At 53.3% G+C, this 11,399-nt stretch overlaps 1 protein-coding gene and 1 long non-coding RNA gene across 7 annotated transcripts; one reads left to right on the top strand and one right to left on the bottom strand.

Moving 5' to 3' along the window:
• Nucleotides 1-2,015: 2,015 nt before the first annotated feature.
• On the bottom strand, nucleotides 2,016-7,488 carry PPM1M (protein phosphatase, Mg2+/Mn2+ dependent 1M). 5 transcript variants are annotated; one of them, XM_054681934.2, is made up of 11 exons: nucleotides 7,377-7,488; nucleotides 6,569-7,224; nucleotides 5,801-5,918; nucleotides 5,385-5,639; nucleotides 4,819-4,931; nucleotides 4,376-4,460; nucleotides 4,160-4,278; nucleotides 3,913-3,976; nucleotides 3,550-3,657; nucleotides 3,291-3,439; nucleotides 2,016-2,968 (listed from the first exon to the last, which is right to left on the bottom strand). In XM_054681934.2, the coding sequence occupies exons 2-11, from the start codon at nucleotides 6,790-6,792 to the stop codon at nucleotides 2,857-2,859; spliced, it is 1,347 nt and encodes a 448-aa protein (XP_054537909.1). In that variant the 5' UTR covers nucleotides 6,793-7,224; nucleotides 7,377-7,488; the 3' UTR covers nucleotides 2,016-2,856. The 5 variants fall into 5 exon arrangements, with proteins under 5 accessions (XP_054537909.1, XP_054537908.1, XP_054537910.1 ...); XM_054681933.2 differs by having other exon boundaries at nucleotides 2,016-2,943; XM_054681935.2 differs by lacking the exon at nucleotides 5,385-5,639 and having other exon boundaries at nucleotides 2,016-2,943.
• Nucleotides 7,450-11,375, top strand: LOC134809447 (uncharacterized). Of its 2 annotated transcripts, none has more exons than XR_010155236.1 (2): nucleotides 7,450-7,520; nucleotides 11,228-11,375. It is a non-coding gene; the product is annotated as an uncharacterized LOC134809447 (long non-coding RNA). The 2 variants fall into 2 exon arrangements; XR_010155237.1 differs by lacking the exon at nucleotides 7,450-7,520 and adding an exon at nucleotides 8,999-9,081.
• Nucleotides 11,376-11,399: the final 24 nt, after the last annotated feature.

The following is an 11,399-nucleotide window of genomic DNA, read 5'->3' as shown; positions in this document are numbered from 1 at the left end:
TGTTTTGTTTTGTTTTTGAGACAGTTTTGCTCTTATTGCCCAGGCTGGAGTACAATGGCGCGATCTTGGCTCACTGCAACCTCCGCCTCCCGGGTTCAAGTGATTCTCCTGCCTCAGCCTCCCGAGTAGCTGGGATTACAGGCATGTGCCACCACACCTGGCTAATTTTGTATTTTTAGTAGAGACAAGGTTTCAACATGTTGGTCAGGCTGGTCTCAAACTCCGGACCTCAGGTGATCTGCCTGCTCAGCCTCCCAAAGTGCTGGATGACACACGTGAGCCACCACGCCTGGCCCCGTTTTTTTGTTTGTTTTGTTTTGTTTTGAGACAGAGTCTCACTGTGTTGCCCAGGCTGGAGTGGAGTGGCACAATCTCCCCTCACTGCAACCTCCACCTCCTGGGTTCAGGTGATCCTCCCACCTCAGCCTTCCAAGTAGCTGGGACCACAGGCATATATCACCATGCCCTACTAATTTTTTGTATTTTTGATAGAGATGGGGTTTCACCATGTTGTTCAGGATGGTCTCAAACTCCTGAGCTCAAGTGATCTACCTGCTTCAGCCTCCCAAAGTCCTGGGATTACAGGCATGAGCCACTGTGCCCCAGCCAAGATGACAGCATAGTCTTTTTGGAGAAGATGAACTAAGCTGCTTATTAAACAGCAAGCCCTAAGGCCCTAACTTTTATCCAGCTAATTATAGCTTTATAGAAATCTGCATTCAAAAGTAAGTGAAAAAGTCACAGTGTACATCTGTAATTCCAGCTACAGGCTGGGAGGACTGCTTGAACCCAGCAGTTTGAGACTATCCTGGGCAAAATAGACCCTGTCTCATTACTTTTTTAGTTTTTTGAGATGGAGTCTCGCTCTGTTGCCCAGGCTGGAACGCAGTGGCACAATCTCAGCTCACTGCAACCTCCACCTCCCAGGTTCAAACGATTATTCTGCCTCAGCCTCCTGGACAGCTGGTACTACAGGCACGTGCGACCATGCCCAGCTAATTTTTGTATTTTTAGTAGAGACAGGGTTTCACCATATTGGCCAGGCTGGTCTCGAACTGACCTCATGATCGGCCTGCTTTGGCCTCCCAAAGTGCTGGGATTACAGGTCTGAGCCACCATGCCTGGCCTTACTTTTTTTTTTTTTTTAAGTGAAAAGACCACCCTTCCAGTATCTCAAGCCCAGAGCCTACAAGTAGTGGAGGCTGGGCATGGTGTCTCACGCCTGTAATCCCAGAGAGGCTGAGGTGGGATTATCACTTGCATCCAGGAGTTTGAGCCAGTCTGGGCAACACAGACCCTGTCTCTACAAAAAATAAAAAGTTGGCAGGGTGTGGTGGTGCATACCTGTGGTCCCAGCTACTCGGAGTGCTGAGGTGGAGGATCACTTAAGCCCAGGAGGTCAAAACTGCAGTAAGCTGTGATCACACCACTGCACTCCAACCTGGGTGACAGAGTGAGACCCTGTCTCCCAAAAAAAAAAAAAAAAAAAAAAAGACAGCTAGTGCGGTGGCTCACACCTGTAACCCCAGCACTTTGGAGGCTGAGGCAGGTGGATCACTTGGAGTCAGGCATTCAAGACCAGCCTGGCCAACATGGTGAAACCCTTTATCTACTAAAAATACAAAAATTAGCTGAGTGTGATGGCACATGCCTTCAATCCCAGCTACTTGGGAAGCTGAGGCAGGAGAATGGCTTGAACTCTGGAGATGGAGGTTGGAGGTTGCAGTGAGCCTAGACCATGCCACCGCACTCCAGCCTGGGCAACAGAGCGAGACTCCATCTCAAAGAAAAGGGAAAAAAAAAAGTGGTGGTAGAGACTTTTCTGTTTCCTGGCCAAAAATTCTCTCACTGGGGCTCACCCAAGCTGAGAACTAGGGAAACTGCAAAGAAAACATAGTACTGATTATATGCAGGCTTACAAGGTGGAGCTAAAACTAATCCACTGAAAGGTAACAAAAATTAGCAATAGGTATCCTTAATCCAAGCTGTACAGCAATTCATGACTCACAAGGCTCTTCTGTAGAAAACATTTAATAATAGGGAGGTGACAGGGAAAACAAAGCAAGGGCAGTGTTGGGGCATCAGACCAGGGCAGGGCTGGAACTAGGGAGAAGCAACCAGTTAGGAGGCAGGCTACTACAGGTAGCAAATGGAGAGCCCTCTCACCCAGCCAACTCCAAGAGTTCCTCTTGTCCCTTGTGCTCTACCCCAAACTTTAGCCCCAGCACCTGTTCCTCATCTCCAGCAAAGAACAGCAGGGCAGGACCTGAACTGGTCTCTTTTCAGGGGCTGTCTTGAAGATGGCTGTTTTAGCAGACATGAGGCTGCCCAAAGGTTTCTACAAGCCACCTGCGTGGACTTTGGGGGTTGTTGAACACATGCCCTGATAACCATGAATTGGAGACCTGGATCTAAACATGGGCTAGCTGCCCATCCTGGCATCTTTGGCTAATACCCTTAGCCTGGGTGCCCCTATCTGAGAATGATACTTTGGGCTGTTGAAGATCCTGTCTGAGGAGCCTCACATGGGTTTCCTAGTTAAGTTGTAAAGTCACTCTGCCAGAGAAGGTTATCACTGCAAAAGGCAGGACCTGGTGGGCTGGGCTCTCCATACACTTCCAGCTCTGACTGCCTGGTATAAATGTTCCTCTTGAGATGGATGTGTGTTGAGGTGGATAGTGAGAGCACTGGGCGGTGGCTAGGGATAGGGCAGGCAGGATTTGCTCTTGGTCACACTGGAGGGATGCCCAGACCACACCCGGGCACTAGAGCAGTTCTGGGATACAGTGTCTGAATCCTCAGTGGTCACTGCTCTCTTGGCCCTGACTGTGCAAGGGAATCACGAACACAGAGACGTCATCGTAGGACACCTGCCCTTCCTCTGTGAGACTGTCTTCCTTTCCCTGTGTGCTGTGTATCAGCATCTGGGCCAGCTTTGAGAACCTGTGAAGACCATCCTGCAGATAGACTTCAGGGGCAGAGCAAAGGGGCAAGGCCAGACCTTAGGAGAAGTCACTGCACAAGGCTGGACATGGGGACCCAAGCAATGCAGTCCGACTGTGGACCAAGCAAGCAGCAAGTCTGGGAGGGCCACGGGCTGGACCATGAGAGTCTAAATCCAGGGATTTTTGGAACCCACGGTCTCCCTGCCTCCTCCAAGAAGCTTGAGACAGCCCTGATCCTGGCCAGCTGCCAGCTCATTGTCAGTGCTCTGTCTTCTCAGCCATAACTACTTGGGCTTGCTGCTGGCACCAACCCAGGCCCAGGCAGGTCCCCAGCAGCTACAGTACCTGTGTGGGTCCTCTTGGTTCCCAGGGAGGAAGCTCCGCACCAGCCATGCCACCTGCTCGTTGGACAGTACATCCCAGAGTCCATCAGTTGCCATGACAACCACATCATCCTCCTGTAGCTCCAGCTGGTCCACATCCAGCACAGTCACCTACAAATTAAGCCTGAGGATCCTGCACACTCCCTTCCCGACTCCCACCAGCCTCACTGTCTGCCTTTCTGGGCAGATGGAAGCTGGGTTGGACAGCGTTGCCCCCTTACCTGTGGGACAGAGAGCAAGAAGGGCTTGAGCTGGATGTTTGTGTCCAGGACTCTGAGCTGATGGTCTCCCAGGCCCCGGGAGACAGCCAGTGTTCCTAGTAACCGAGCCTGAGGGAAAGTGAGGTGTGAGGCGATGGCAAACAGCTCCAGCAAATGCACAAGTACCAGGCCCTAGCACTGCAGAGCACACAGGGAGAGGTGGACTGTGGCCCTTGGAAGCCTTGGACTGAGAGAGAAAATTCCTAGTCTCAGAGCAAATCCCAGGCCACCAGCCACAGCTACCAGCAAGAGGCAAAGGAGCTCCCACCTCTGCAGGGGACAATGAAGAGGGATTCTTGGGGTTGAGGAGGACCAGGCACTGACCTGCCTACCCTGTCCATGGATCAGTGGGTACTTGAGATCCGATTTCTCCACACATTTGTAGCTCCTACCAGGAGCAGAGCCAGCATCAACCCAAGCCCTGTGCCCCATCTCATCTTTCCCCAACTCAGGGCCCAGCTGTCACACCCTCACAGTGCCACCCTGCCAAGGTGGAGGGGGGCCCCAGGCCATACGGCTGGGCCTGGATCCCAGGGGTCTCCCTTCCTACCTGTCCCCCATCCCCACTCACCAGCCACTCATGTGGTGATCCCTGAACAAAACCTTCTGTCCCAAGTCATCCCCCTTCAGCCGCCGAGGGAACTCCAGTCGGGTGAACTCACCAGCCAGAAGCTCAGGATAGACAAAGGCCTGGGGTGGGGAGGCTGCGCTCAGGTCATACTCCTTCTTATGGCCCTGGACCCAGGAGTTGGAGCTTCACAGCCTCCATGCTGCCAAGGGCACCTACCAGCTGCTGGATCCGCTGCCGCTCAGTCTCTGGGGTGAACTCGAAGCTCAGTGGCCGTATCTCATCTCTCCGCACCAAGATGGCCCTGGATTGAGGAGAGAAGGGAGAGGTCTAGGAGGAGGCCTCCACCCTCACCCATGGCCACCCTCCTACCAGTCCCTCCTCCAACCACCTGGATCCAGCTCTGTCCATGATGATCCCTTAAAGCCCTCCATGACTACCTAAGACCTGCAAGGGTGAAGGCTTAGCCCTTTAGCGGGGCCTTTGAGGTCCCTGCCCTCCCCGGCAGCCACTGTCCACACTCGACACATAACAAGTACACACACAATTCAGCCAATCAATCCTTCCTACTATCCCTCCACTTCCAGCCACCTTTGCTTGTCCCCATTGCTGCTTATGCCCTCCCCATCCCACCCTTGCCCACCCTCCAAGGGGTGACTCACCTGCTATCCCCAGCATTGGCCATGTACAGCTTTCCCTGCAGGGACACAGCCACCAGGGCTGTGCAGCCGCCCATCTGGCCTGAGGCCTCCAGCTCCCGCCCGATCACCTCATCCTGGGGCAAACCGAGGCCACCTTAGCTGCTGCCTGTTCTGCCACCATACTACTTTGTCTCTCAATCCCCACCCTGCCCTACAGTTCACTTCTACCAGTAGGCCTGACAGTCCCAGCCCAAAGTCCAGCCATACCTCCAAGATCCCTGCAGTCAGGAGATCTAGACAAGGGAAGTGCTACTCAAAATAGGAAGAGAAACCAGCCCCTGCACCAAGGACCAATAGGGTATTCAATTAGATGATGCAGGTAAAAGCAGTTAGCACACAGTAGGCGCTGGATAAATGAGAGGGGTTATGCTGATAGTGATGGCTGTTAGTAACAATCCAACCAACCCAATCTCATCCTCCCAATCCAAGGATCTGGTGTGATGACCATGGGTATACAGAGATGCCATTTCCTGAGATCCCCGGGGCAAGATCTCCACTTCTTCCCCAGCCAAAAGCCACACACTCACACATTCCTGAAAGGCACTCTCCAATGCCCCGATCACCAAGTCTTCTGCCCTGATGCCCTTTTCCTCCACAAACTGAGGGTCACTGGGGCAGATGCAGCGGCCATTGAGGTGCATGGGGGGCTGAGTGGCCACCAAGCCTTCCACCACGGCCTCCAGCTGCCGGCGCAAGCAGGAGTGCAGGGTGTTGGCAGCCAAGATGGCTGCTGCAGGACCGCCGTGCCCATCGAACAGTGCCCAGTAATGGCCTGTCAGGAACTGCACAGGAAGGGATCAGTGTCAGCCTCTGCCTGACTTCCCCACTTGTCCCCTGACGCAACCTAACTAGGACCTGGGGCAGCAGGGTAAGAACCTCAGCCTGCAGGTCGTGGCCCCAGCCTGTCGGAGGGATTCCAGCCAAGAACTCAGACTGCACTCACCTCCTCTGGGCACAGGGTCAGCCACTCTTCTTCAGCCCCAAACTCACATCTCCGGATGCACAGCTTCCCACAGGCGGCTTGATCCTCATTGAATTCAGATTTCTCTGCATTGATAATCCTGAGGCCGGGAAATGGTAAGCGACCCTCCAGGGACACACCTATGTCCCCATGGGCACAGGGACCCGAGCCAGCACAGGGAGAAGACCCCTCCCTCTGGGGCAACAGCTCCCCAGTGCTGTCCCTAACACACACTTAGACAACCACGATGTAAGCTTCCTAACTTCACTGGCCTCATGGCTAAGGTAAAAGTCAGGGCCCAGCTCCTCTGGAGCCTAACTGGTGACCCAGGGCTAGACGGTAAGGGTAGGTTGCCGTTCCTGCCCCTGTCCTGTCGCAGCCCAAAGCCCTGTCCCATACAGCGCAGGTCATACCCAGGGTGAGATGGTGGGGGTAGAGGGCGAGGGGAAATCTCCAAAGCCCCGAATGCTGGAACTCTACCGAGTCTCTGGGCCTCATCTTGGAAGCCCCTGGGCTGCAGGTCCTTCCCGACCTCCTGTCTTCTCTGAGGGGGAGGTCGGAATCCCAAGGAAAACGCTGGGTCGGGATGACCGGGAAGTTGTCAGGATTCGGAGGTGAGGGCAAGAAGGGGCTGTCCACAGGTGGGTGGGGACTGTCACTCACTCAGCTCCTCCCGCTTTCTAGGCGGGCGCAGGACCCGAAGCGGGCTCAGGCCCGGGCCTGAGCTGGGGGTCGGGGAGGGGCACTCACTCGGCGTAGCCTGCATTCCAGGGTAGCGTGCGTCCTCGTGCGGGGCTGCGCACGGGCCGGGAGTCTGGGCGGCGCGAGGCGTCGGCCGCCCCGGGGCTGGAGCTGGAGCCGCGCAGGAAGCGGGGCCGTCGGTAGGGCACGGGGCTGGCACGCGGCCCAGGCGGCCGCGGCGCGGGGAGCCGCTCCCCAGGCAGGAAGCGGCGCCGGAACCAGCCGGCGGACATGGCGCGGCGGCAGGGGGCTGCCCGCGGAGCGCGGGGCGCTAGGGCTGGGCCGCCCGCGGGAGGAAGAAGCGGGCCGCGGGCGGAGCCGAGGGAGGGGTGCGCCGGCGGGAGGCGGGGCCGGGGGCGCGCAGACGGGAGGCGTCGCCCCCCAGCCTCGACCTCCGCCCGGGAGTGCGTGCGCGGCTGGGTCGCTGACTCCAGGGGTCAACGCTCGCGACCGCCCGAAGAAGCCCACGCCGGCATCAGCCCCATTTGACAAGCAGGAAAACCGAGGCCTAGAGAGGCGAAGTCGCCTGCCCAGCGTCCCACAGTAGCCAGGGAGGACTGTTCACCCACGCTTGCGGGGCACTGGTGGTTGAGAGGAAAAGTCCCCCACACTCCGCGGGGCCAGCGTCGCGCAGATCCTCGGACCTCCTCCTGCTGGGTGGGGACCTGACGCAAGGGGAAGATGGGGACAAAATGAGCTGGGAGGTGTCAGACCCCCACATTGAGTAAATGCCACCGAGCACAGGTTCCTTCAGGCGGCCTCCAATCCTCTCCACCCCGGCCTGCCACCCTCCACCCCAGACGGGCTTAGTGGGCACCTTGGCTTTCCCCGTCCTGAGAGGCTGCTGCCACCCTCGAGGACAGTCTTCCAAATGGCTGTCCCTGCATTCAAGATGTCTTCGCGGAATAGACAGCAGGATCCTTACTGGACTGTGAGTGAGTGACGGACAAGAGAAATCTGTGTGAGTGTAAAGGGGAATCCGTGGTCCCCCAAAGGCTCCAGCTGGTCCGAGTTCAGACCTGGGACGGAGGGAAGTGAAAGACGAGGAACCATCTTGCGGTCTCTCAACCACTGGCTAGCTGTCACCAGGCGGTCAGCCGCAGTGTCCCCTTCACATCTGCGAGTTAACAAAGCACTTTGTCACCCATTTGTCACTAAAGTCCAACTCCCTGTGCAAAAGTGTTACTTTGGCCGGAGGCAGTGGCTCACGCCTGTAATCCCAGTGCTTTGGGAGGCCGAGGCGGGCGGATCACTTGAGGTCAGGAGTTCGAGAACAGCCTGGCCAACATGGTGAAACCCCGTTTGTACTAAAAATTAGCCAGGCGTGGTGGTGTGCGCCTGTAATCCCAGTTACTGAGAAGGCTGGGGCACAAGAATCGGTTGAACCCAGGAGGCAGAAGTTGCAGTGAGCCAAGATGGAGCCACGGCACTCCAGCCAGGGCAACAGAGCGAGACTCAGTCTCAAAAAAAAGAGTGTTACATCATATGGACGATTCTGACGCCCATGGAGGGGAAGTCTTGGACACCCAGGGCTGTACTATTTCCATTATGACAATGCAGCTGACTCAATCCTCGCCCCCAGGGCACTTCTCTTCCCCTTTCCTCCTCCAGGAAGCCAGGGCTTGCCAATTAAAAGCGGCTAAGGCTCCACAGCCCAGTGCCCGCATATGAGCTGTATGAGGAGTCCACCTTCACCTCCACTCCCTAGCCCAGGTAGACGCTCAGTAAGCCCCACTTCCTCCCAGCAGCTAGTCCTGCCCCAGTGGGAGTTCCTCGGGCCCAAGAAGGAAGGTTCTTAGGGCAGGGACCTGTGCCCAACACCCACTCCCTCCGATGACTCAGTCCCAGACCAGCCTGGGGGCTGATTGACTGAACCCACAGTGTCTGCTGGGGCCACACTGGGCACAGGAATGCAGTGCTAATGGAGACAAGCCAGGCCTCTGCCCACCAAGCCCCCTGCAGTGATGGTAGCCGTTCTGGTGGATGCTGCTTCATCCAGCTGGCAAGAGGATAGGGGCGATGTCAGAGAAAGTTTCCCAAAGGACCTCTGAGCTGTGAATTGTCACTGTGACAGAACAGAAAGGTACCAGGGTGGGGCAGGCCCAATTCAGTCTATGGGGCCACTTCCTCACCCTCACCAGTTGATGCCTCAGAGGATTTTAAAGTCTAAAATTGGACAAAACAAAGTGCATACACTCTATTCCCCAACCCACCCCTGGGTGGGGGAAAGTCTTGTCCTGAAGTATTTTCACAGAAGCTCTGGGCAACCAGATGTCATAGGCAGTCTGTTGCACAGCTTAGCCATTGTCTATTTTCAGAGCCATGTGGAACCACATGGCAATCCCATCCTCTCTGTTCCAAGGTGGCCTGAGTGTTCCTTCAGTGCTACCAGGCTCTTCTGGCTTCCTGGGCTCCTCAGCGCCTCACTCTTGCCTGGATCTTAAGCCTATGTCTCTTGGTTTACTCCCTCATTTTGCTGAAGTGCATCCTTCAACAACTTTCCAACAAAGGATGACTGGGAGGTACTTTCCTGAGAGATGTTATTTATCTATCTTTTTCTGTGAATGGTCTGTTTGTATCCTTTGCCACACTTTCTACTGGGCCATTTGTCTTTTTCTTTTTCTTTTTTTTTTTTTTTTGATACAGAGTTTCGCTCTTGTTGCCCAGGCTGGAGTGCAATGGCGTGATCTCGGCTCCCCACGACCTCTGCCTCCTGGGCTTAAGTGATTCTCCTGCCTCAGCCTCCTGAGTAGCTGAGATTACAGGCATGTGCCACCACGCCTGGCTACCATTGGTCTTTTTCTTATTGACTTATGAGAGCTCTTTATATATTAGAGAAATCAGCTCTTTATTTTGAAATGAGTTACAAGTATGCTGTTTGTAACAAGTTACAGTTTGTTATTTGTGTTTTGGCTGTGATGGTGGCTTTTTCCATATAGACTTTATTTTTTATGCAAATGGATTATTGATCTTTTCATAAAGGAAAATAAAAATTTCAGGACCCCCAAATTTGTTATGCTAAAGGGAGAGTTAAGCTTGGAGACTGAGCCACACAACACTGGCATTCCTTTTTTTTTTTTTTTTTTTTTTTTTTTTTGAGATGGAGTCTTGCTCTGTCACCCAGGCTAGAGTGCACTGGCGCGATCTCGGCTCACTGCAACCTCCGCCTCCCGAGTTCAAGCAATTCTCCCGCCTCAGCCTCCCCAGTAGCTGGGATTACAGGCACCCGCCACCATGCCCAGCTAATTTTTGTATTTTTAGTAGAGATGGGGTTTCACCATATTGATCAGGCTGGTCTCGAACTCCAGACCTCAGGTGATCCACCCGCCTCGGCCTCCCAAAGTGCTGGGATTACAGGCGTGCTGGGATTACAGGCGTGCTGGGATTACAGGCGTGCTGGGATTACAGGCGTGCTGGGATTACAGGCGTGCTAGGATTACAGGCATGAGCCACCACACCCAGCCTTTTTTTTTTTTTTTTAATTTTATTCCGGCAACACTTCATTCTATGCTGCAGAACTAATGTTCTCAAAAACTGTCATTCTTTTCCCAAATGGATACCTGTTACCTTGCAACCTTGTGTCAAAATATTATGCATTAACCAGATCCCCACAAAAAGGCAAAAAGCCTCATGAATCTCCAGGTGACTGCAATCACAAATTGCTCAGCAGTAAATTCTTTGCCAGTCCCTAAAACTTTCAGGATGTATATCCTCCTATAAAACAAGGACATGTCAACTGCAACTTTAGGTCTGCAACCTAAACCTAACTCCTAAAACCAAAGTCTGTTAAATTTCACACTGACAATGTCAATTACAAGTTTATCTGCCCAGGTGCAGAACAAGGATAAGATGAGATCAATCATTCCTCCACCTAACCTGAGACCTCTGCATAATTGGCTCTTCTGTTACTCCCTGTTCTTCCAGTGTTCACCCTATCTTCCATATAGCTTAGATTTACGGGACACTAATTAAGAGTCTCACAAAAACATAACCATTTGCCTCACTGTCTTCTCCCCTTTAAAGAAATGTACAAATACTGAGCCTCCTGAAAACTTCTTGGGAGAGCACAGGCCACAGACGTTTCTGTGACTTGTGTTGCTTTCCTGGGCACGCTCCAACTCTGGCTCAGTAAACCTCGATTGATTGAAGCTCTTGCCTCAGTCTCTTATTTGGGTTAAGATTTTCTTTTTTTTTTCTATAGACTAATTTTGGAAGTGAAAGATTTTCTTTGATGGTTTCTGTGTTTGGTGACACAGAAGTTTCCTCCACTCCAAGATTCTACAAACTCCTCCCTTTGTTTCTTCAGTATTTTTAAATTTTTTAAGAGAGCCTCACTCTGTCACCCAAACTGGAATGCAGTGGTGTGATCACGGCTCACTGCAGCCCTTAACTCCTGGGCTCAGGTGATCCTCCTGCCTTAGCCTCCCAAGTAGCTGGGACTACAAACATGTGTGACTGTGCCTGGCTAATACATATCTATCTATTAATCTATCTATCTATCTATAGATATATATATGTAGAGATGGGGTCTTGCCATCTTTACCAGGCTGGTCTTGAATTCCTGGCCTCAAGCAGTCCTCCTGTCTCAGCCAAGTAGCTGGGACTACAGGTGTACATCACCATGCCTGGCTAATTTTAAAATAATTTTTTTTTTTTTTTTTTTTGTAGAGATGGAGTCTCACCATGTTGTTGTCCAGGCTGGTCTCAAACTCCTAGGCTCAAGAGATCTTCCCACCCTGGCCTCCCAAAGTGTTGGGATTACAGGCATGAGCCACTGCACCTGGCCCCCAACTTCTCGAATAAAATGAAACTATGATTCTTGGGCTCACTCACTACCATG

Source organism: Pan troglodytes, chromosome 2 (assembly GCF_028858775.2).
Source record: "Pan troglodytes isolate AG18354 chromosome 2, NHGRI_mPanTro3-v2.0_pri, whole genome shotgun sequence".
NCBI lineage: Eukaryota > Metazoa > Chordata > Mammalia > Primates > Hominidae > Pan > Pan troglodytes.
Note: the sequence above shows the minus strand (reverse complement) of the source record. Positions and strands in the feature narration are given on the sequence as shown.